Source organism: Sabethes cyaneus, chromosome 3, assembly GCF_943734655.1.
Source record: "Sabethes cyaneus chromosome 3, idSabCyanKW18_F2, whole genome shotgun sequence".
Classification (NCBI taxonomy): domain Eukaryota; kingdom Metazoa; phylum Arthropoda; class Insecta; order Diptera; family Culicidae; genus Sabethes; species Sabethes cyaneus.
In genome coordinates, this window is record NC_071355.1 from 105,918,834 (window position 1) to 105,944,747 (window position 25,914).

At 41.0% G+C, this 25,914-nt stretch overlaps 1 protein-coding gene across 1 annotated transcript in view; it reads right to left on the reverse strand.

Annotated features, from left to right (window-relative positions):
• Window positions 1-14,891: 14,891 nt before the first annotated feature.
• LOC128742828 (uncharacterized) overlaps window positions 14,892-25,914 on the reverse strand; it is a 125,753-nt gene continuing 114,730 nt past the window's right edge. The window contains exon 5 of the mRNA XM_053839305.1: window positions 14,892-15,165. Within this exon, the coding sequence (XP_053695280.1) occupies window positions 14,950-15,165 (216 nt within the window). The 3' untranslated portion in view covers window positions 14,892-14,949. The remainder of the gene's footprint in view (window positions 15,166-25,914) is intronic.

Genomic DNA, 25,914 nt, shown 5'->3' on the forward strand with positions numbered 1-25,914 from the left:
ATCGACGGGGATGAGTTCGAGGTAGTCGACGAGTTCGTATACCTTGGCTCGCTGGCAACAGAGGACAACAATACCAGCCGTGAGATTAAAAGACGTATTATCAGCGGAAGTCGGGCCTACTACGGACTCCACAAACACTTGCGGTCGAACAATCTGAGCCCCCGTACAAAGTGCACACTGTACAAAACGCTAATTAGACCGGTTGTCCTCTACGGGCACGAAACGTGGACATTGCTAGAAGAGGACCTACGAGCACTCGGAGTTTTCGAACGGCGGGTGCTAAGAACCATCTTTGGCGGAGTGCAAGAGAACGGTGTATGGAGGCGAAGAATGAACCACGAGCTCGCGCGTCTCTACGGCGAACCAAGTATTCAGAAAGTGGTTAAAGCTGGACGGATACGTTGGGCAGGACATGTTGCTAGAATGCCGGACAACTATCCTGCAAAAATGGTTTTCGCATCAAATCCGGTAGGAACAAGACGAAGAGGGGCACAGCGAGCGAGGTGGCAAGACCAGGTGGAGCGAGATCTGGCGAGCACTGGGTGCCCGCGGAACTGGAGATCAGTTGCCATGGACCGAAACAGATGGAGAAATTATACTGCGCAGGCCTTGTCATAAGACGTTAGGCCAATTAAGTAAGTAAGTAAGTAAGTAAGTAAGGGAATCAAGTTATAAATATTTTAAATACTCAAACACATTTTTTCAGTGTGTAGTCGAAATTGGTAGTCGCACGACCTCCTGTACAAATTATCGCAATCTGTATATCAAGAGTAATTTAGTAATATTATTCTGGTATAGGGTAAATCAACCATTTGGGGATTTTTCTATAAATTATTTTGAACTCGTAACGCAAAACACCCAACCGATGGCACTTACAATATTACTAACTTTCGAATAAACCTAAATATAACAATTTATGCAACAAATCTCTATATTTTACGTATTTTTTAAAACAGATTGGGATGTCCATTTTCGTTTTATGGACTCATGTGTTTTGCAATAGAATAACGACCGGGTCCATTATAGGAATTCTAGTGTATTTTGCATGGAGTGGGTCCGCTAATGGCATTGTTAACCGTATAATGCACCGTATAAAGCATTAATAATGAAATGCAGCTAAAATTTTAAAAACTCCAATGTGTGTTATGTTTAGTACGTTCTGTTTCATATCATATATCCTCAGAAATAAGAATAAGCTAATAAATACCGAAATTTTATCCGAGGGTCCATTACAGGTAGAGGGTTATATATAGGTTTATTTGTTTATTTGTTACCAATCAACAGACCCAGATGGTCCTAATGATGCTTAAGTATACTTAAAATATTTACTTTGATTCTAGAACGTGGAATGTGGAAGTCGAATCCGGAAGAAACCCTATTGAAGGTTCGCTGCAGACCGATGACAGCACCGTGGGTTCCGTAATTAGTACGTCGAACAGGCAATCTGAAGAAGGCAGCATCGCGAAGAGCTCGAGACCGGACGTTGATGTTTAATTCGCCGAGAAGCGAAGGGCAATCGATGTGATTGGTTAGCAGATCCGCAATCAGCATAGCACGGGAAAGCTCTCGCCTCACTTGCAGTGAGTCAAGTCCTATAAGCTGTGCACGACTTTCGTAACTTGGCAGCTGGTGTGGATTATTCCAGGGTAACCGCCGAAGAGCATATCGAACAAACCTTCGTTGGACAGCTTCGATCCTGTGTACTCCGTTGAGGTAATAAGGATTCCAAACTACCGAGCAATATTCAAGAACTGAACGCACGAGTGAACAGTAGAGAGCTTTCAGGCAGTAAATGTCTGTAAAATTCCTAGACACTCTCATTATGAATCCCAAGCAACGAGATGCTTTGGCTACTACATAGGAAGTATGCTGTTTAAAAGATAATTGCTCGTCGAGGTGTATACCGAGATCCTTAACACATGTTTCTCTATTGATTGCGTTACCTGCTAGATGATAGTCGAATCGAATTGGCATTTTCCTTCGTGTGAAAGTGATGACTGAGCACTTATTGTTGTTTAAGCTCATACGATTAGTTTGGCACCACTCAGCAAAAACGGTTAGTTGACGTTGAAGAAAGAGAGCATCCTCGGTGGTCCGAATTACACAGAATATTTTAAGGTCATCGGCAAAAGATAACCGCGGGCATTCAAGAGAGAAGTTCACATCGTTGAAATAAAGTAGGAATATCAGGGGTCCGAGATGGCTACCCTGCGGAATTCCGGAAGAGGCAGAGAACTCTTTGGATATACAGTCACCTATCTTGAGTGACAAACGCCTATCTCCTAGGTACGACTGGAACCAACGTAGAACGTTAGGACCAAAACCCAGTCTGTCCAACTTTGCTATCGCGATGGCATGGTTAATTTTATCGAAAGCAGCCGATAAGTCCGTGTAAATGGCGTCAGTCTGAAAGCCATTGGACATTGCGTCTGTAGCATATGTTGTGAATGCTAAGAGGTTCGTAACGGTAGAACGTTTTGGTAAAAATCCATGCTGAGTTTCGGCAATATACAGCTTGCTATGATTGAAGACAGGTTCCAAGATGACCATTTCAAAAAGTTTGGCAACGGCACACAGCGTCGTAATCCCACGGTAATTATCAACTTGCTTTTTATCTCCTTTTTTGTAAACTGGGAACATAAATGAAGATTTCCAGAGAGTTGGAAAAATTCCGGATGTGAGCGACATGCCAAACAGATGTTTCAAAGGAGCTACTAAGGCAGCGCAGCAATGTTTCAGAAGGACTGATGGTATCCCATCCGGACCCGCAGACGTCGATGTTTTCATTCGGCTTATAGCCGAATGTATCATGCATTCATTGATATCGATGCAATCTAACGACTGGCTTGATGTGGGAACGTTACGCGCCGCAAGCAATATCTCAGACATTGACAACGTCTCACTTGAAAAAATGCAGGCGAACTTTCTAGCGAACAGCTGGCAAATTTCCTGTGGGCGCGAGCCAGTCTGCGCTTCATAGTGCATCGTTGAGGGTAGTCCAGGTTCCTTCCTCTGCTCATTTGCGTATTTCCAAAATGATTTTGGGGCTGACTTAAGCCTGCGTTGGACGTTCTGCAAATAATGTGTATGACAGCGTCTAGCTGTCCTCTTGTAGACTCTGTTGATTAGTACGTAACGCTGGCGCAGTATGTAACCACCATGCTTTGTGTATTGCCTCAGTGCAGCCCTTTTACTTGTTTTTAAACGTCTTAACTCCACAGTATGCCACAACGGTAGTCTAGAATGCCGAGTGGTAACCTTTTTGGGTACATGGCGATCAATGGCGTAATTCAAAATATTGGTAAAAGTATTTACAGCTTGGTTGACATCGTCATTGTCAAGAATTTCAAACCAATTTATGTTCAACAGGATGTCAATAATACTATCGTAGTCAGCTCTCTTAAAATTGTAACTGACGATGTCGGAAACTAGACAGCCGAGAGTAGCACGTTTAACGTCGAGGGCCATATGCAGAGGAGGATGGAATCTAACACTCTTGACAAGAGGGGAAGGCGATTCACAAATTTTCGGTGCATAATCAGAACAGCTAACAAAGCAGAGATCCAGGATTCTACCATTTTCGTTCACTACTGGATTGATTTGACGCAATAGATTAAAGCTGTAGCAGTCAATTAAGCTGTTAGTGCCAGCATGAAAAGATGAACGTTCTGAATCAGGATACAAAAAGCCGTTTTCAGCAGAACACCATTTCAAACCGGGAAAATTGTAATCACCGACGATAACGATTTCACCGAACCTGTTCACCACTAACCACTAACCACTAACTTCACCACTAACTTACCCTATTATCTGGTTTAGTGCATTCATGTGTTTTTGATGGATTAACAATTTTAACCGATTTTAGAAGTCATTTCTCATTGCAAAGATAAAAATATTTCACATTTCTTTTGATTAGTTAGCATTTGTTTTGATTTTCAAAGAATAATTTACGGACATCTTTGCATATTTTATGGTATGCCTCTAGTTCATTTATAGTACTAGGTTTCCGTAGTACGATCTCCGTTATATTTGAAATATTTTCTTTAATTAGTATGGTCATACGCAGCAAAAGGATACGAGTGGCGAGATAGGCCGTCATCGGCCTCAGCCAAAGCCTGTCAAAAGACGCAAAAAATAACTAGTAACTGACAGAGTAGTAATCTGTTTATCCTGCAAACACGTATCAAAATGTTCGTCTCTAAATAAACAAAATGGACGCTAGTTCAATCGAACTGAAAGTCCAACCGAACATATTCTACTGCCAATATGACTTGAAACAGAACTAATTGGGAAAAAGCTGTGAAGTGTTCGCCTTTACAATGTCCTAAATTCCCCTTATCGACTGCAATGTAACATATAACGATAATAATGTTGTTTCTTACATACGCAAGCATGCCTATTTAACGTACAGCAGGAATGAACCTCGCACTGGCGCGCGCATTTACTAATTTGTGGCCTAAAATGCTGAAAAACATGCATTTGGAAAACTTGAATATCTCCGAACACCGCAACTAGTAGCAGCTAATTTTTAGCTTATTACTAGTTAACGCCTTGAATTTTGATTTGATGGTAGTGTCAGAGCGGAAATCTGTGGGAATCTTTTTCTACACACTATTAAAAATTGACAATAATAAAAAATTTTTTGTTCTAAAACAGTTTGTCAAAATAAAGCCTCCTAGTAAAAAATCTGTCCCAATATCACCAAAACTGTTAGTTTATAATCCCTTTAATATGAATTATCTTTTAAAAGTATAGAATTTTAAGCAGCATGGTAGCTAGATGCTAAAAAATTAAACGATATTTATTTTTTCATTTTCCAAATTTTTTTTACACTGTGTTTCACCTTCTTTAATGCCTATTGAATAAACACTTATTAAAACAATTTATGCATATTTCTTATAGATTATATGTCTACTATACGTAGAATATTAAGCTTAACAGAATATCTAAAATAAAAATTTTGAGGATTTGTCCGAGCTTTTTCGGGTTCTGCCCCATAGTGCAACGGTACGGCAGTGGTTTTTCATTTCACGCTTTTCCCAACAAGAAAGATAGGAAACGGTTGAATACGTGGATGGTAAAACTGCGGTTGAAATTCACACCAACTAGGACGTCAAGAGTCTGCAGCTCCCATTTTAGCAGTGCAAATTTTATTAGCCCTAGTAAGTTATGTTTTTGTAGTACTTGTTACGATGTCTAATATTTTTCTTTTAAAAAGTACGGCTATACCATATATCAATCTTCCTCGACCAGCTTCTTATCCAATACGGGAAAAATCAGCTAAAGATCGCGCTGAAAGAGCAAATCGACGAAGTCGTCGAGATGACAGCATAATGTCCATCTGCTTGAGTACTACGAATACGAATGAAAGGGAAACGCTGGCCAGCAGGGTTCTCAACCGTACCATAATTATCGTGCGTTATTATTTAGGAGTTTGTACCACTGACAAAAAAATGTGTACGATAATTATCAGAAACACGATAATCACGTTTATGGGCTCCATTTTGTAAGTCACATCAACCGGCTCGACTCGAATCAGTCAATGTCGAATGCGGATAGAACGGGCAGCATAGCGGCTCGATGAAAAACCAAAACAAATTAAGTTGAGACGTCACTTGATGACAGCTGATTCACTAGCTATCGTTGAGGTCAACGATTTGAAGCAAACAACCTCTAAAGATAATTTGTAATTGTTCGTTTTCTCAATGCAATTTTTTGCGTGAATCTATGAAGTTCTAAGGGCCGTGCAGAATTGGTACGTTATGGTAGCGGTTGCGGCAAGTTGACAGTTTTCCCATACAATCTGTCAGATTGACGCAACCGCTACCATAACGTCCCAATTCGGCGCGGGGCTTTAAGGCTTCCATGCACGTACGTACATGTTGGCTGAAAATGTTGGTTAATTCATGTTCGGCCAACACGCTCGCCGGTGTTTGAGTGCCACGAACCAAGCTGGCAGAAGAGGATGTTGGGCGCGGTGCTCGACCGGAATGACCCTCCAACATTTTGTTTATCTCCAACCCAACATATGCGTACGTGTAAGGGGGCCTTTGCGGTTGGAAAAAGGCACGATAATTTCGACATAAAACCGATAATATTACAGCCCTGACACGATAACTGTTTTCTGCGATGTTGAGAACCCTGCTGGCCAGTAACGTACCAGAATTGGTGGAAGCAGCTGTTCAAGTGGATACTGTTGATTTAGATAAAATATTCATCGGCCGACGTAGAACTGTCTATCCATTTTAAAAATGATCTCGAATTGAATTCTTGGACCGGAATAGCATCTTTCAAAATGCTGAACACTATTGTTAATAGTTTGAGTTCATTGGCTGCTTATAAGAAGCGATCTCACTCTACCGTTTCTACACAAGAGGAAGTGCTTGTTGTCTTTATAAAAATGAAGACAAATCTATCATTCTCCTGCATGAGCACTCTTTTCAACTTACATTACCAAACTATTTCAACGGTATTTTACCGCACAGTTCCGTGGTTGAAGCTCATTTGCACTCCTTTGATACCATGGCCATCGATGGAAGAAGTGAGTCACAATATGCCACATTATTTTCGTCCAAATTATACAGACGTTGTCGCTGTTCTTGATTGCACGGAAAAAGCCATAGCCAAACAAATCAAAAAGCCAAATTGCCTACACTGCAGAATCAACGCATACTCATTATACATTATAAAGGACGTGAGACTGCAAAGTACCTGATTGCAGTTACCCCTGGTGGGACGATTTCGTTTGTCAGCCGTGGATACGGCGGTAGGGCTTCAGATAAACAAATCGTCATTGACGAGAAAGTTCTGGAAAACTTTAAGGTCGGTGAGGCTGTAATGACCGATAAAGGTTTCAGCATTGAAGCAGAATGTAAAGCTCTTGGCGTTAAATTGGTTCGACCTCCCTTCCCGACAGCACCTCAGTAAGGGTAAACGGGGTAACAACGCCCGCCGGGGTAAAACCGCCCACCATGATTTTACAGGGCCTTGCTCAAATTGGTGTGAAATGTTGATGACAGTCATATTACTGAATGCGTACGCAATATTTTACAATACCTTTTACAGTAATATCGTATAAACTATCGGAGAAATAAATAAAAACAGATTTTTCGTTATAATCTTTACGTTTTTTATAACTTTGTTCCCGCAGAACTTAGGGTTCATTTTATTCAAAACGTTGAAACTTTTAGTAAATCCAGCCCATATCGCATCTCTGATCCTGTCTTCATCCGACAGTACCCAAATTAGGTAACTGTTCATGCAGTTTTGTTGAAATAAATAGTGAAATGTGTAAGTCGGTCATTTGGGGGTAAAACCGCCCACAACGAACGGCGCAAGATCGTCGTGCAAAATGTAAGTGCGTTAAGGAGATTTTTAAAATAATTGCATAGTTTGGATCAAAGAATCTCAGATTTACATAAAACAATGTAAATGTGCTTAACTTGTAGCTGGTAGACTGTTTGAAAAAATTTAAATTGCCAATTTCCCCTGCGGGCGCTATGGACATTTTCTTGTTTTCTCGGATATAGCTTTTTTCAATAATTCCTCCTTCTTGGAACAAATATCATGGAATAAACATTTTTTTATGAATATATAGCAAATTTTCTTAGCAATGCAAAAATAATATGTATCTGGTTTATCAATCAGAACAATTTTAAATGTCAAAAAATTACCCACCGGATCAATTGCAGGAACTTTAATACCCATATTGTTATATTTTATCTTAGATCCTCTCAAGTCCTTAAAGATTGGCTCCAGGATGCTTAACCTGGTCCACCTTGTTGTCTAAGGAAACTACACTGTATCAATTTCAAGACTGTTGGTACCTATATTACTGATATTCTTCTAATACGAGTGGTTGCCGGACACTCTTTCGAAATTGCGGATCTTGGGGATCCATGTATTGTTTGATGGCAAACTGATTCAATGTGTTTAAATTAGATAAATTCACGATTCCAATGCCACCAGTTTCGTTCAAACCGGTTGAATATTGTTAAAGTTATACGCTATGGCGGTTTTACCCCGTTAGTGGGCGTGTTTCACCCCGCATGGAAAAAATACTCTATTTTTTGGACGTGTTTCCAAATCGTAATAAAAAATAGAAAATCATTACAGATATTTATGTTTTTATTTTTTACATGCAGGTAATAGATCATTTGTTCATTTAAAGCAGATAAATTAGAAATTGAGCCACAACTTTTTTTACACAGGTGGTTTTGCTTAAGTGGGCGGTCTTGCCCCGCTTACCCTTACCAGTTAAGTACTCTGGATGCCCGCGAAAACATGTCCATAGCAGCAGCGAGAGTGCACGTGGAAAGGGCTATACAACGGATAAAATTTTTTGAAATATTCAACGACAAAATTGATACCCGCTTTCATTCTGTGTTAGATGATTTAATTTACATTGCCTGCGGAATTGTAAACTTGTCGAAACCGATTCTATCCAACGCACGATTTTAAATAAGGTACACCGGGGCTATTTGAAACGATTTTTTCAATGTTCGTCTTCCAAAATCTCTAATAAAACTATAAAATATCTCTTTAAATCTGCTGGTGTTATTTATCAGCTTAGTCCAAATGATGAAAAAGCAATATAATAAAAACTAGTGAAAAGATCAAGAAAAACGTTTAAAACATTTAGTTAAATATAAAAGTTAAAACAACTTCAATTAAAAATGCAATACTGCTTCAAGCAAAAGCTTGTTTCGCCAATATTACAGATTCTCTCGGAAGGGATGTTGCGCGAAACATCTCGGAGCAAATCGAAATAGTGTGAGATCGAGAATGGATCAGCAACTCGTTTCCTGGCAACTTCAACGGAATATGGCTTTGCCAGAGACAAACCGTGCCGGCGTTTGAAATTCAAAAAATAATCATCTCCTGGGAAGCCATTTTAAACCCCGTCTTAATGGAGTTTCTTTTCAAGTAGCTCTAAGTAGTAGTAATGTCTCTTTTGAGTATGTGAAAATGGTTTTCCGGAAGTACTTACGGACCATGATGAATACTGAAAACAAATACTCAAAATTTGTTCATTTCGGACATATGTTAGGCTAATGATCGTTACTTATTTTTAGATTATTTATTTAGATTATTAAAAGTAGCAGAATACAAATACTTAAGAAAAACGTTGAAGTAAATTTCCTTTAGCACTGCCACCAACGATCTGACATATTCCATATCAAATGGAATCTCTTGAATGAAACATTTATCTTCGTGTTCAGAGTAAACTATCAAGTCAGCTTTTTGACACTTAGTTATAAACATAGTGAGTTGAATTTGTACATAATATTGATGATTTTTTTAGAATTCCCTGCTTTGTGAAAAAGGGAAGCTGTCCAATGAAATCACTTACAGACTTATTTTTTCCTATTTCAGGACAATTGATTTCCACTATCTTTTCTTCGGAGTAAATGATTCCATCAGGGGAGCATCCTAGCCATGGTATATGAGGGGGTACAACAAACCCGCATCTCAAAACGTTTTTTTAAGATCTCGTTCATACGCTGCTACGGCTTTCACTTCACATCGAAGACCATGTTCAATTGCAGGCGTTAAAAAAGATTTTGGCATCACCATGCTAAGAATTTTCTTTTTCCAGTCTTTGATTTTGTTGGTGTCAGATGTACACGGAGCGAAAAAGCTCCAGTTTGTGTCAAACAAAATGATTGTTGCTTTAAGCCTCAATAAAATATTTTTATAACAACCTGAAAATATTGTTTTTTCAAAAGGAGATTTTGTTTGAATCAAGAAAATAACAGTTTTGAATTAAAAGTAAAGTATTTTCTAATTTGAAGTTAACATTGATATAACAATAAATATTTCCATTTCAATCATACATTTCAGTTTGAAACAAAACGAAATTTTTGTTTGTGCGTAAAACAACCATAAATATGGTTGAAACTACATTTTTATTCTCCGTGTATAGTAAGTATATAACGAGTAAGCTCTAGATGCAGTAATACGTCGGCTTCGTTCAGTTTTCCACTGCGATGACACACTATGCTCAACAGTTGCTGTACATATTTCCAGTGATTCGTGTTCGGAAACGTTCACATTCACTTCGTAATGTATATGAAGGTATTTTTCCAATGGGCCGATGAATTCCATTGCCTCATTGTCAATCACCGTAAAGTAATCCGGGTTAAACGATCTTCTTAGAAATGATTTCAGCAGATAGCATGCCGTGTTTTGCTCAACGGAGATCAACGAGTCTGTCGAACTTATGGAATGGTTCATATCCAGTCTAAGATGTTGATCCAAATCATCAGTCTCATCTAATTTCTCAACATTTCTTATTTCGGGACGACCGTTCACCTCGTAAGCCAGACTACATTCGGGGAAAGCTAAAACATTGATTGCACTATGATGGGTATAATAAAATAAATTTTATTATTAAATAATACGCAACCTTCTACAAAAACCTGCAGTATATCAGCTCTTTCTTCCGGAGTCAACTCCGTTGGCATGGGAATTGATGAATCGTTAGCTTCAGTAACACTTTCATTTTTTTTAGATTTTCTACAAAATGAATTTACCGGAGTGGCCTTGTATATGTCTCCGGCAACCTTTCCTGCAATTTTACCCCACTTCTGCTAAACGTCTGTAACAGTAAGTAATGGAATCGAAGGAAACCTAAAATATTTCTCCATATTTTTATTATGTATGATAAAATATGGTCTGTTTCTGTTTGCAGCACGAGGTGGGGCAGTTAGAGCCAAGTCTGTCCAGGGCTGAGATAAGGTGGTTGTGATAATGATAAAAGAATCCTTGCGGATAACACTAGCGCCATAATGCGTTGGTGATTATGGATTAATGAGGAGGAAGAAGAGTGACAGAACTTGGCTCGTTATAATTGTGTACTTGGTGAATATAGAATAAGATGGCTTGTACTTATCTTGTTTCCTCGTCTTGTTCGTCTTCGATCTTACTTAAACCCAAAATCGGCTCCACGCCGTCCTCTCCATCGTTGTCACCAGTGCAGTCATCTGTGGCTGATCTCTTGCCCCCCCTCACGACAACATTGTTGCCGTGAGAAGAAGCGATAGAGATCAGACAGAGAAAGAAAAGAAAAGAAAAGAAGAAATTTTTAGTCAACATGTTGATTGCAATTTTCGGGTTAGTAATATCACGAGAATTCTATGTCTGTCCATCACCTATGCTAATACCGACTAACTACTCGCTAGGATGGACGCTACTCATCTCCCAACTACCCATGTCATCACGATTGACCCAGCGCTATTCAACAACCTATGCTCATTAAAAGCCACAGCTGCTTCTTTATCTACCATCTTTGCAGTATTGTAGCTGTTGGCGTAAATTTTCGAATATTTTGTGCGGAATATTATTCAAAAGCAATATTATCGCTCAGAACTATCGCAAAACTACTTGAACTTCCGCAAAATAGAGGAGATGCGATTTAATGGGGACTGGTACTCGCTCGTATTATTCCCGGTGGCAATAATGGCCTATTTGTAGCGGTAGTCAACCGATCTGTCGGTATGCTCTTCAGACCGTGGTCAAATTGAAGCAATTCTGTAACTAAGAAAGGATTAGGTGTATCATGTAGAACTTCACTTGGAGATATGTATATATGCCGTGTTAAGTCTTAAGTGCAAGCTGTCACTAAAGCAAGACTTAATAAGATGTTAACGAAGTTGATAATTCTGTGAAGATGGTATTGAATCGAAAAAATCCTCATACCATGGCCATATATTATGTACTACGACCATATTTTAGGAAGTGGGAATGATAGTATATTGAGGACAGCCCTTCACTATCGCTTAAATCAGCCAGAGAATCGAATACCTGTTTTTACTTGAATAGCTATACTCTAAAAAGATTTAGTTAGAAATGGAATTCCAGTTGAAGTCTGCCAGGATTGGGCAATGGACAGAACAAAATATATATCGAGACTATAAAGCTTTTCGAGAGATCCACTAAGTCCGACCGCGACGACAGCAGCAAGAATGGAGAGGAACAGGCCGCCGGTGAGTTGCCACCGTCCGACTTGATGCACTCTCCGACAGAGGCTCATCAGCATTAAGAGGGCCCTTGGGAGACAAACAGCGTCATTCATGATCATTTTATGTTGTTAGTTGAATACCGTTAACGCGATTAGTCACAAGACATGCAAATCATTCTGATAAAGGAGGGAAATAAGAAAATAATAATTATAATTAATTACATCCAAAACAATACAATAGAGGTGACAGTAACAGCAACGATAGCAATATTAGTAATAATAATAATAACATAGGAAACTGACACAGGAAACACAGCTACTGAGTATAACTTCCTGCCCATTAATAATTGTAGTTTGGCAGCATAGGTATAAGAAAAAATTCCGACTCATCATAGAACACTCAAACATATATTCATTCGTACCTATACACCCAGGCACACTCATACATGCACACACATGTATACATGTTCATGTGTGTATATTTTTCAGTGCATTGCTGTCCATAATCGCATAACAGCCACAAATTCTATGGCAATCTCATAGAAAATGTCTCGATTACGCAAATAAAGACATCACATCATTTTTGAACACTCGTTCGTTCTAACTAGCGATAAATTTTAATTTTCATGAGTAAGTCAAAATCTCATGAATGGTGGGTAGGATTTGGTTTCAGTTTTCTAGAGAAATTTCTGTGCATACCAGCAATTCATCTAGGGAACTGAGTAAGCCCTCCCGGTGCTTCGGCCCAAACGGATTGAATTTAAAATCAAATCCGTTCAATTTCGCTCCATTCCGCTTTACGAGACACATGCTACACATAAAGCCAAATTATGCAATACTATACTACATACTACACATATAACTAACTTAAACTATATTACATTCTACATGCGGAATTAAGTTTAGGAGTGTGCCGAAGTGCGCGACAAACCACCTACCCATGGGAGGGTATTATGTATGATAAGAAAATATAAGCACTTACATGAGAAGGTGGTTTAACACTGCCATTACGTGTTTACATTTTCCACTTCCAGCCTTACAGGAACATTGCATTGACCACATTTCAAAATTTGGTCTGCTACGGATGGAAATCTCATGAGGATCCGATCTAGGTGAAGACTATTGCAAACAAGTAGCAAATATAGTGACACCGTCCGGATGTACGGTTTGTGCTCCAACAAGTAGCAAATGATTTGCTCGAAACACCCGTTCACCTTCTATCAATAGCCTGCTTCCTGCCTCGACATAATGAGAAATATCTGCTAGCCTTAGCTGTACTGTATACGTTGAAGGGTTTGCCTCATTGGATGCCTAGTTTTGAATAAAAAAACATAATTTTTATTACCTATTTTACACATTTGACAAATCGCTGGGATATCAATTTCTCGTGATTAACATAAATGATACTTAAGACTTTATCATGGTTTAAAGTAAAAATCTAAAAACGCAACTTTTACCTGAAAATTTTTGTTTGAAAGTGGAGGTAAATTTTCTACTCATGAATTGTACTATTTTTGAAGTCAAAATTAACGATTAGCATTACGAATAAACTTTAAGAGGATATTCCCAAAAGACAGTTTGTTAATTAAAATTTTGATTCTTACTTACCATTGTTAGATAAAACTTTGCAGATCCAGGAAAATTTTACATAAAAACTGCTTATTTTATGAACTGTTTGTTTACATTTCTCTTCACACACACGAAACGTCAAACTCAATGCCGTCAACGCGAATTGTTGGCAGAGATCGTGGGTGTCCAAATAGTGTTGGTGGCGTGGTGGAGTTGGATGTGACCCGATATGAAGTAGTAGAGATGCACATATGTTATTGCACATATGCACTATTTATGTTATTTAAAAGATTAGATCGAGAAAATAAAATACTCCGGAGAAAACGGTATTGTCCCAAATTTATACATGCACACATATCTATATTTATGGTAAAAAACAGTGCTTGGGGCTTCTGAGCGTAAAATTCTGCAATCAATGCTTGGTGTTGGTAAAAACGCTGTAGACCGTCACCACATATGTGACAAGTTTTAATTCAACCGATCAATCTGCGTATATTTTACACGAAAATTAATCCGGTTCCGAAGTTGATCAACAATATTGCCGAGTGAATAAAATTTCCCTGATTGAATCTCGAAATTCCCTGATTTCCCTGATCCAAAAAGGAATTCCCTGATTTTCGGGGTTTTTCCAGGAAATAGACACCTTGTTTTTCATCCGTGGGGCCCTTGAATGAAGTATTGCAAATGCAGAAAATAATGTATTTAGAAAATATTAAAATTAATTAAACGGAATACAGCAGCATCATCATATTGTTATCTGACCATTTTTTAAGTTGGACCCTCCCATTTTTAGCATCACGGCGAAACAGTGAAAAATGTCAATACATGTTAACACTATCGTATGAAATTCTTTTGTTTTTTACTTGTAAAATAATCTAGAAATAAATTTCAGCAACAAAAAGATTAAGTTTCGCTTTGATTCCGCGTTTAATAAGGGTATATATTTTTATAAACCTTTCTGCGACGATTTCGACAAAAACAATCGGTTTCTAAGTGGGCTAAGAGCTTAGTGCAATTAGCGAAAGACGACTAAACATCGAGTGCTTTTAACCATCCCCATTTCAGCCTGAAAAAAATTTAATTGTTTTCTTTTGTGATCTTTTACCCGAACTTGCAGGTCAAAAATCCTTATTTTGAGAAATGTGATTTATTTTTACATTTTATTTTTGGCCAAAAGGCCAAAAAGGGTCTTGGGTACCTACGTCAAAAAAATCAAGTTAGGCTGTGAATCATTTCACGAAATTTTTAACTTCTTTTGTAGTATTATTTATATTATGGTACGTTACGTACTGAGAGTTTGTCTGTGATATAACATATATACATAACAAGATTCAATTTAAGCAACAGTATTTTTTCCTTGTCGTTTTCATCGTTTAGCCGATAATCGTGATTATTTATCTTTTGGTATTTAAATTAGTTTAGTGAAATTCATCTATTTCGGAAGAATCTTCATTACTATCATAGTATAAAAAATCGAAGTAATTGACCCTTGCCGCTTTTTCAATTGGTAGATTATAGTAGAAAAACTCTGGATATGTGTCGTGGTACCGCCTAAGACATTCGATATTGTCTATATATTGTGGTGCAAATCGCCACTGACTGAGTATACGTCGGCAATTATCCAGTCGCAGGCTCTGAAAACAAAAATGAACATCTTTAGAATACTTTATTGTTAGCTGTCAAAACCAGGTTCGCATAAAAATTTAAATACATTCGGTATTTGGTTTTTAGTAAGAATGATTCATCTAAAATTAGAAAAGCTATAGTAAGAGAACGGTCAAAGTAACTCAATAACTCAGAGTTACAGAGTTTGAGAGTTATGACCTTTTTCGGGGAATTGCTGTACTTCAACTACATACCGAAAGTACAGACGCGCAGAGAGAAAAACTGCCTAATTCGGTAACACTTTTTTAGACTAATCTCGTGTTTGACCTTGAACTGCGGTATCTTATATATAAAAATGGATTTCTTTCTGTCTGTCGGGATGTTCCTTATAGAATCAAAAACTACTGAACCAATCGGCGTGAAAATTTGCATGTAGAGGTTTTTGGGGCCAGGAAAGGTTTTAATGATGGTTAGAGCCTTCTCCCCCCACCAAGAGGGGGGGGGCTCCCATTAGGGTTGCCAAGTCTGAAAATTACATAAACCGGCCGGTCGGTCTTGCCTTCAGGAAAATGGCGGAGGGGGAGGGGGGAGGGGGTGTTATGTCAGCCGCCGGAAGTCGGTTGACAATTTCCCGTGTAAATGGGATGATCAGTCCGTAGTTGAGAAGCAAATGGTAGGACATCGCAGTCGAAACCACAACGATCATTGAATGGATTATTGAAGATAACTAGTTTCAGAGTGACAACTACTTGCTTCTGACACTAGTGGACAATTTAATATATATTACCGCCAGAAGCAAAGCAATGTCACTGCAAAACTGGCTATTTTCAATGATCCACTGCTCAGGATTGCTAATAAATTCATTAGAAAATTTTACAAATCAGGCAAAAAGTACAAATCCGGCTTCATATGTCGGAAAATCGGCCTTTTTGCATTGACCGACCACCGGCTTTGCAAGTGAAAACCGGACGGGCCGGCCAAAAACCGGCCATTTGGCAACCCTAGCTCCCATACAAATGAAACACAAATTTCTGTATAACTCGAGAACTACAAGCAAATAGAACAAAATTTGGTATGTGGGTGTTTTTGGTGACAAGAATTTATTCTATGGTATATTGAGACCCTTCCCCTCTTTAGAAGGGGAATTATGACTCCTCTCCTTTCCTCATAACTCGAGAACTAATCAAGCAGATGGAACCAAATTTGGCATGTGAAGGTTTTCGAGGGCAAGAATATGTTCTATGGTGAATTAGGACCCCTCTCAACTTTAAGAGGGGGGCTCCTGTACAAATGAAATACAAATTTTCTTATAACTCGAGAACTAATCAAGCAAATGGAACCAAATTTGGCATGTGGGTGTTTTTGGAGACAAAATTTTTTTCTATGATAAATTGGGACCGCTCACCACTTTAGGAGGGGGGCTCCTATACAAATGAAATGCAAGTTTCATCATAACTCGAGAACTAATCAAGCAAATAGAACCAAATTTGGCATGTGGAGGTTTTTGGAGGCAAAAATATTTTCTATGGTGAATTAGGATCCAAAAAATTCATTTCTTTCCCCTGCCGGCCCTTCATCAATTGTAGAACCACCGTTTCAAAAAATATTAACTTTTTTTTGTTTATATTATCTAAACAGTTTTGGCTACCAGTCAGAATTGGATCGATCTCCCTATGACCAACAGTAAGGTGCGCAAATCGCGAGGTATTTATGTTCCGTGGAACTTCGCGAATTACGACGCATATTTTGCATCATAAATAAGCTAATTGGAATTGTTAAAGCATTATATTGTATATTGTGGGTAACTGATCCATTTGTTAATAGTAAATTAATAGCTTAAGTTTTAACATGTCAAGTGGATTACAAAAGTTAGTCTTCACTGTCTACACGAAGGACATCGATGAACCAGTTTGTTTACTTGGCTTGTTTGGAGTCTCAAATCGATTTGACGGTTCAATTGGTTTTTTTATGCCACGCTCTTTGCGCGTCTGTACTTTGTATGCCGTCTGTAACCGAAAGGATGTCGGCAACAGATCTCGTAACCGTCCCAAGCAACCAAAAGTTCGAATTTTACTTGAAGAGCGAACTCGAAAGTTCACAATTGGTTCAAGTTCAGTTCCGTGGAACTCTAGTGATTAGTAGTGTGTATGAGGTGTATGTGGAACAACATACTTTAAGAAGTTCTGCGAGTACTTCATGTATACCTCAAAGCTATTTGGATGCTACATGCAGTTCTGAAGTAATCTTAGTCGCTAACAAGTTCTGCATTTATGCTTCTGACCACGAAATATGTTTGTGATTATTTTTTTTTGTTTAACTTGATGATCAAACACCAGAATTTAAAACTAATTGAGATTAATCATTTTTATTTCACTCATTTTTAATCATCGCACATTTCTAGTTACAAATATAAGTTAGAATGCAATGATCTTTATTGTAATTTATGTAATCTTTATGCAATCATTTTCAAACTATGCGCATTTGTGTTGTGCAGCATAACATGCTGTAGGCAATTCACACTTCCACGTTATTGTCTGGATCCGAAATTAAATGTCATATAAATAACCCGCGCTGCATAAAGCTGCTGCAATTTCTAAAACTAACTTACACTCAAGAATAACTTATTGACAAAATTCACATCACTGGTATACACTGGTATGACGCAATGGATCAGGGTAGGCTTGCAACGTGGAACGCTCAGGCTCGAATCCAACAGCGGTGAATACGAATGTAGAAGTTAGGTAGAAGCAGTAGAAGTACAAAATAGAACTTAGAGGTGCTAAAGTTTTCATGCGTTCTATGCAGCGAACTCAAAACAACTTTAAAGTTCGGTTAAAATTGATCTATAGTCTACAGTGTTACTTACTTACTTATTCAGCCGAGAGCCGGGGTGGCTCTTGCCGTATCAAGAATTCCTCTCCATTGTACTCGGTCCTGGGCTACTCGTCGCCAATTCATTGCGCGTCTCGACACACGTAAGTCGGCTTCAACCTGGTCGAGCCATCTAGCACGTTGAGCCCTTCTATTCCTGGTGCCGGCGGGGTTCTTGAAGAGAACGGATTTCACTACACAGTCGTCTGGCATCCTTGCGACGTGGCCGGCCCATCGTAGTCTCCCAACTTTCGCCAGGTGTACGATGGGAATCTCTCCAAGCAGTGCCTGTAGCTCGTGATTCATACGTCTCCGCCACTCTCCGCTTTCCGTTTGTACTCCGCCAAAAATAGTCCGCAACACCTTTCATTCGAAAACGGCAAGTGCACGTATGTCTTCCGTAAGTAAAGTTACTGTCTCAAGTCCGTAGAGGACTACCGGTCTGATTAGCGTTTTGTACATCGTCAGCTTTGTGCGGCGGCGTATGCTCCTTGATCGAAACGTCTTGCGAAGGAAAAAGTAGGCTCGATTTCCAGCTTGAATGCGTCGTTGGATCTCCTTACTCGTATTATTGTTGGCGGTGACCAGAGATCCCAAATATACGAACTCATCAACCATTTCCAGCTCATCGCCGTCAATAGTCACTGTCCGTGGGAGGCAAACGTTACTATCTTGGGAGCCTCTTCCTACCATATATTTGGTTTTCAACGCATTAATTTGTAACCCTATCCTCCGTTTTTAGTCTAGCGTAGATTACCTCCGCCGTCCCACGGTTTCTAGTAATGATGTCGAGGTCGTCTACAAAGGCTAGGATTTGGCTACTCTTACTGAAGATCGTTCCCCTCGTTTCAATGCCCGCTCGCAGGATCACACCTTCGATAGCGATATTGAACAACATACAGGACAGTCCATCCCCTTGCCGTAACCCCCTGCGCGATTCGAAAGGGCTTGAGAGTGTCCCCGAAACGCGCACGTAGCACATCACTCGCTCGAGAGTAGCTTTGATCAGCCGCGTCAGTTTGTCCGGGAAACCGTACTCGTGCATTATCTGCCATAGCTGTTCGCGTTCAACGGTATCGTATGCTGCTCTGAAATCTACGAAAATATGATGCGTGGGCACGTTGTACTCTCGACATTTCTGAAGGATTTGTCGGAGAGTAAAAATTTGATCCGTAGTAGCACGGGCCCCCATAAAGCCCGCCTGATACTGCCCTACGAATTCTCTTGCTATTGGGGATAGACGACGCAACAAAATCTGGGAGAGCACCTTGTAGGCGGCGTTGACCAGCGTAATGCCGCGGTAGTTACAGCAGTCTAGCCGGTCGCACTTTTTGTAGATGGGACAGACTACGCCTTCCATCCACTCCTCCGGTAGTTTCTCTTCTTCCCAAATCCTTGAAATCAGTCAGTGAAGTGCCGTTACTAGAGGTTCTTGGCCATTTTTGAAGAGTTCTGCCGGGAGTCGGTCCTTCCCGGCGGCTCTATTATTCTTCAGCAGACCGATTTCTCGTCGGATCTCTTCGAGATCGGGAGCCGGTACGCTGTTGTCGTTTGTAGGTACTCCGAGGTTAACTTCCATTGCGTCTCCTGCTGCTATATCGCCGTTGAGGTGTTCATCGAGGAACTGCTTCCACCTGTCGACCACCTCGCGCTCCTTTGTGATAAGATCCCCTCCCTCGTCCCTACACATGTCAGGATTTGGTGTGTGGGCCTTGCGAGTTTGGTTCACCTTCTCGTAAAACTTGCGGGTATCATTAGCCCGGAACAGTTGTTCAAGCTCCTCACGATCTCTGTCCTCCTTCTGGCGCTTTTTCCTTTTCAGGATCGTGGTCAACTCATTCCTCGCTCGTCGATACTTGGCCAAATTCTCTCTCGTGGATATGCTTAGATAGTTTTCCCAAGCTCTTTTTTTCCTCTCTATCGCTTCTTGGCATTCCCCGTCAAACCAATCATTTCGTGCACTCGAGGTTTCCACACCTAGCACCGCGGTTGCGGCCTCGTTGACGGCCGAGCGTATCCTACTCCATCCGTTTTCGAGGGTCGAAGCATCTAGCTCCACAGAAGAAGGCAGAGCTTCATCCAGCAAGCGCGCGTAGTTTTCGGCAGTTCGCGGGTTGTCTAGTTGCCGAATGTTTAGCTGAGGAGGGCGACTTTGTCGCGAGGTATAAACCGTCGATAGATTTGAGCGCACATGTACTGCTACTAGGTAGTGGTCCGAGTCAATATCCGCACTCCGTAGGGAGCGTACGTTGGTAATGTTCGAGAAAAACCGTCCCTCGATGAGAATATGGTCGATTTGGTCCAAGGTTCGTTGGTCAGGTGATCTCCAGGTGGCCTTGTGGATATCTTTGTGGGGAAAGAAGGTGCTTTTGATCACCAAGCCTCGGGAAGCCGCAAAGTTGATGCATCGCTGGCCGTTATCGTTCGTGTCGGTGTACAGGCTATGGGGCCCGATCACCGGTCTATACATTGCTTCCCTGACGATTTGGGCGTTCATATCCCCGATGACGATCTTTATGTCCCGTGGTGAGCAGCTGTCGTACGTTGCCTCCAGCTGCGCATAGAACCCTTCCTTCTCGTCGTCGGGTCTACCTTCGTGTGGGCAATGCACGTTTATGATGGTGTAGTTGAAGAAACGGCCTTTTATCCTCAACACACACATCCTCTCGTTGATCGCTTTCCAATCCATTACGCGATCCTGCATTTTGCCCAACACTACGTAGCCCGTTCCCAGCTCGTTGGTCGCTCCACCACTCTGGAAAAATCGGGCTCTGCCGCCACGGATCTTCCACACCTTCTCGCCCTTGCGACAGATCTCCTGCAGCGCCACGATGCCAAACTTTCGGGGTTCTAGCTGATCGAGCAGCACCCTGTCGCCACCAACGAAATTTAGAGATCTGCAGTTCCAGGTACCAAGTCTCCATTCCATGTCCTTGTTTCGTCGCCTTGGTCCATGCCGAATATTCCGAGAAGATATTTCTTGACTTTTGTTGTAAGTTTTTTTTGTTTAGATAGGTAGCCGTACTAGGGCTTACGCTACCAAGTCTCGTGATGGGGCTGCCATCTTGCAGTGTCGAGACACACTATGCCTCCTCCCCTGTTGGTATACGACCTTAGTTTCCACCGGGGTTGGTTACCCGATCTCCGCTAAGGTTGCTCGTATTCCAGCTGGTACCACGTGGAGGTAGGGGTAGGAGTTGCTAGATAAGAGGCTAGGGACCACAATGGGGTCTGTTTTACGCGTCTACAGTGTTGGTCACCGCTAATTCGCTAACCGATACATTTTGTTCGACAACCGTGGAAATTTCGCTAATCACTAATCGCAAACTGCAAATTAACAGTCACCGTTTATTTTTGAACATATCGCAACAACTTGCATTAGTTTCTATCACTGTACAAATTATTACTAATTTATATTTATTACACGACTTTTCTTAATAATACTAAGATCACCATTTTGGATTCATTTGAGCACACTTAGCAATGGTGCGTTTACAAACCGGAACTTTTATTGAAATCTTATAAACGTGCATTTTAATCGTGAAATCGGTTACCTAAGAACATCGCACGTTATTTCTATCATATGATTATCAAATAATATTAGCAGCTTTTTTTTTTTTTTTTTCCTGTATGGACTCATCACTGCGACCAGTAAGTTAGATCTATTGTGATATCGCCCGGGTGTTTGTTGTATAACCCGCACTGCATTTATTTTAGCTATAGTCGCTATTGAGTGAGCGATATGCTTATTGAATTTCTTTTTTTTATGCGTGCTTGTGTGTAATTGGGTACCCTTCTTTCAATGCTTTACTCTACTTTATCCACCTCGTTCCACATGACAGCGCACAGTCCCCAATTATAGTCATCCCTGGCGTAGCAAACCAGTGCATTTTTACTACAAGGGTCTCATTTTTGCACTGTCAATAGGCCATATCGGGATAATATAGAACTCAGCATGAAGGAAGGGCGATGAGGGGCCTGAGAATAAACCCATGCTAAAGTCACTTTGACATCGAATGGCCTGATTCTACTAAGATTCGAACCCATGACCATTCGCTTGTCAAAGCAGACTCGATAACCTTGCGGCTACAGAGCCCCCCATATTAGCAGCTTAATAGCTTTTATACAGCTCCCTAATAAAGTAGTCAGTAGTTTTTAAGCAAGTTCTATGATCGATGGATGCCAAAGGTATCTCGTGCTGTCAATATTTTTGATGAATTTCCAAATAGACACGTTTGTTTCAGGACAGCTGTTGGGGGGTGGGATCGTTGCCTCCAGTGTTCGATAGCTCTTGGTGGGTAATTGGGGATCTAGCCCCCCACCATCGACGGAATTCTGCCCCCAGCAGAATGACCAGTTATCCGAGTAGTACCAGGTAAAATCCAGAGGATGGAGCCGCCTTTCGGGAATGATGACCAGTAAAATCACTCCATGTACAGAAAAGATATACACTTTATTTACTGCACAATTAACGGACCGAAAAATAAAAACCAGCATGCGATTCCATCGCCCATGCTATCCGATGGTTGATTTGGATGCGACTGACTTATTGCTCCAGCAGTAAACCGAAGGGATCCTTCGGGCTAATCATGCGATGTTATTTCGGTGGTCCAGAAGTGAGATAAACTCTCCGCTCTTATCAGCATCACCTCTGCGCTGATGAGTTGGTTGGCTGTGATTTCTGCGTTGATCGATTGGTTTGATGCTATCTCGTTCTGTGATATATGCGGATGCGATCTCGTTCTGTGATATAATATATTGTCATCAAAAGGGTTGTAGTGCTGGGTGGGAAACCGTACTCCTTAACATCCTCATCCTCACCCACCCAGAAATTGAACGAATTTCTGAAAAGAAAGAAAGCAGATCCTCTTCAACGGGACGGGATTTTTGGGAAGGATACTTCCTGATTTTTCATCATCCGGTGCCGGCCGGATATAAAATTTCCCTGCTGGTTGCACTAAACTTCCTGTGGCTGCCTTCAGGTAAGCGTTGCCTGTTGAGGGATGCAGCTTGTAGAACGAATAAGTTGTCCTTAATAACGGCCAGCTTTCCATCTTCATTAGCGAATACCGGCTGCAAATGTTTTTGGTCTGGCTTGTAATTGACCGGGCTACTCTCGAAGTTGTGGTTTCGCACTTGTTATTTCATTCAAACCTCACCCACTGTTGGAAGTAGCAGCTAGTCTCAATCCAATAGACTAGTCTTTTCATAATAGTTGCATAAATTTTACGCCGATATAATCAAACTTCCTTGCTTGAAGGTTTTTTTTTCTAATGTATTTGTCGACGAGTTAGGGTTCTGGATAACCCTTTCAATGTCACTGGCACCTGCGATGATGTCATTCGTATATGTGTCGCTGATGGTAGCTGGTCGCTGAGCTCCTGAAGCTGGTGGATATTGTTCCCTTTCATCGAAAACCGGTTGATGTAGAGCTTTAGTGGTTAGATACGGGTTTTTTTTTTTTTTTTTTTTTGTGTGTGTGTGTGGATATTATCACTACGACCAGCATTTTGATCTATTGTGATTTTATCCAGGTGTTGTTCCGCACTTCGTTGTTATTGCAGTATCGCTATAGAGTGAGCGAACTGCTTATTATCCGTGCTTTTCGGTGTGTTTTTCACCCCTTTTTCCCTCTACGCTTCTTACTACTTTTCAACCAATCTAGCTCTAGAGCCGGGAAGTGCGGAGACTAGTTATAATTTGTCCTTGGACAAGAGGCTTCATTCGCACCTCGAGCAAGTATCATTCTTATAACCAGCCCCGGCTAAAGGCTTCATGGTCGGTAAAGCAGAGTTCAGCACAGAGTGAGGGTGTGTTTTGTGTGTATGTATGTGTTCCTTACTACTGCTTATTATGCATTACCAATCTCGTTCCTAGAACCAGGAAGTGGAACAAGCTATAATTTGCCCTTGAACAAGAGGCTTCATTCGCACCTCAAGCAAGTACCACTCTTATAACTTGCCCTGGCAAGAGGCTTTCATTGTTAGTTAATGCAGAATGCAGTAGGAAGGATGTGGAGGGGCCTGAGAATAAACCCATGCTAAAGTCACTTGACAGCGAAAGGCCTGATTCTACTAAGATTCGAACCCACGACCACTCGCTTGTCAAGGCAGACTCGGTAACCTTGCGGCTACAGGGCCCCCCATACGGGGTGGGCTTGGTTCTGTCGCTGTATTGAAATGATGGGTTTATGCTTCTTGGTATGGTAAGTCTCGCGAAGCTGCACTGAAGTAGTGGATCCTTTACATATTTCCAAGTTGACGGTATCCAACCTTCCGATGGGTTCCTTTTTAGAGAATTTTACCCTTGGCCAACCTTTGTCCGGTTCCTTGGAGTCGTCGAAATAGGATGTCCATTGATTCGCACGATTTCGATAGAATGTCTTCCTTCTTTGGTAGGATGACGGTGTACCAACCGTCCGAATGCCGTCACACAGTTCACCGGATTGTTTCTTCACCGTGGATGTGTCCAGTTTTCTCGAAGTGGATATGTTGCACCTTATTTGTGAAGATTGAGTCTGTTCCGAAAACCCGCCGCAAACCACGCAGCCAAACACGGATTCATTTAATGGAGCTAGTTGTTCTCCCAATGTAATTTTTCGGCCGCTTCCAAAGAATTCAAAGAACGCTTCAATCCCGAGAACCATGTCCACACCATGGGACTGAAAGAATGCAGGGTCTGCCAGATGAACACCGCTAGGAAATTTCCACCTGCTCGTATTGATTTTTGTTGCCGGGAGATTTGCCGTTACTCTTGGGAGAACTAGGAATGTAATTTCACGCGCGTATTCTGAAACTCGAGAACGCACCAAGGTTTTTAAACTTTGCTTCACCGTTGAAATAGTTTGACCAATTCCAGCGACGGTTATATTAACAGGTTCTCGGTCAACCTTTAACCGTTGGGTCAAGCGCTCAGTAATAAAGTTACTCTCCGACCCAGAATCCAGTAGAGCACGCGCCTTATGCTGATTCCCATTATCGTCTTCCACTATGACGACAGCTGTAGCTAAAAGTACCTGAGATGTACACTGACTCGCTGCAATAGATACGCTTAAGTTTGAGACTGCCATATTCATGCCTTGGGTAGGAATTGGATTGGATGATTCCTGTGATAGAGCGGAAGGAATTGGCTCGTTATCCTCCACATTCGCAATAACCTTGGTTTCCCCTTCCTTTGATTTGAAGCATACTAGCGTATGGTGGCGGCCGTTGCAGATTCGACAGGAAAATTTAGATATACAATCCTTTGCATGGTGTTCGGTCCGAAAACAATTGCGACAAAGACCATGAGTTTTCAGTAGTGTGTCGCGTTCCAACACCTCCATTTGTTGATACGTGGGGCACTGATATAGTGGATGATCCAACGTACAAGCTACGCAGCGTCCCCCAGGCGCTTGATTAGAGTTATAGCAAACCTTGGCTATTGGTTGGTTTTGCCTTGGTAGTGGTTGTTGGACACCCCTAGTGTCGCAGAACCTGGATGGTAAACAATCCAAAACCTGTACTCTGCGCCGCAGAAATTCCATTAAATCCACTAATGTATCCTGTTCCCTTGTTGATGATACCTCTTCCCACCCTCTTCTAGTGACCGGATCCAATCGCGCAGTGAGAATGTTTACTAGAAGGAGGTCCTTGTAGTCCTCCGGTTGGACTATTTGATCCAAGGTTTTAACTATTCTCTCGGCACCTTCGACGAGAATATGCAAGTCGGCTACAGATTCCTTGTTAAGTGTGGGCAGATTAAAGAGTGTCTGTACCTGCCGTTTTCTAAGCTGCTTGCAGTTGTTGTAACGTTTTAGCAGCAAGGCCCACGCCACCTGATAATTAGCCCTCGTAATTTGTAGCGGATCGATGAGGGTTTTTGGCTCTCCTTGTAGGCAACCTTTTAGATAATGGAATTTTTCCACT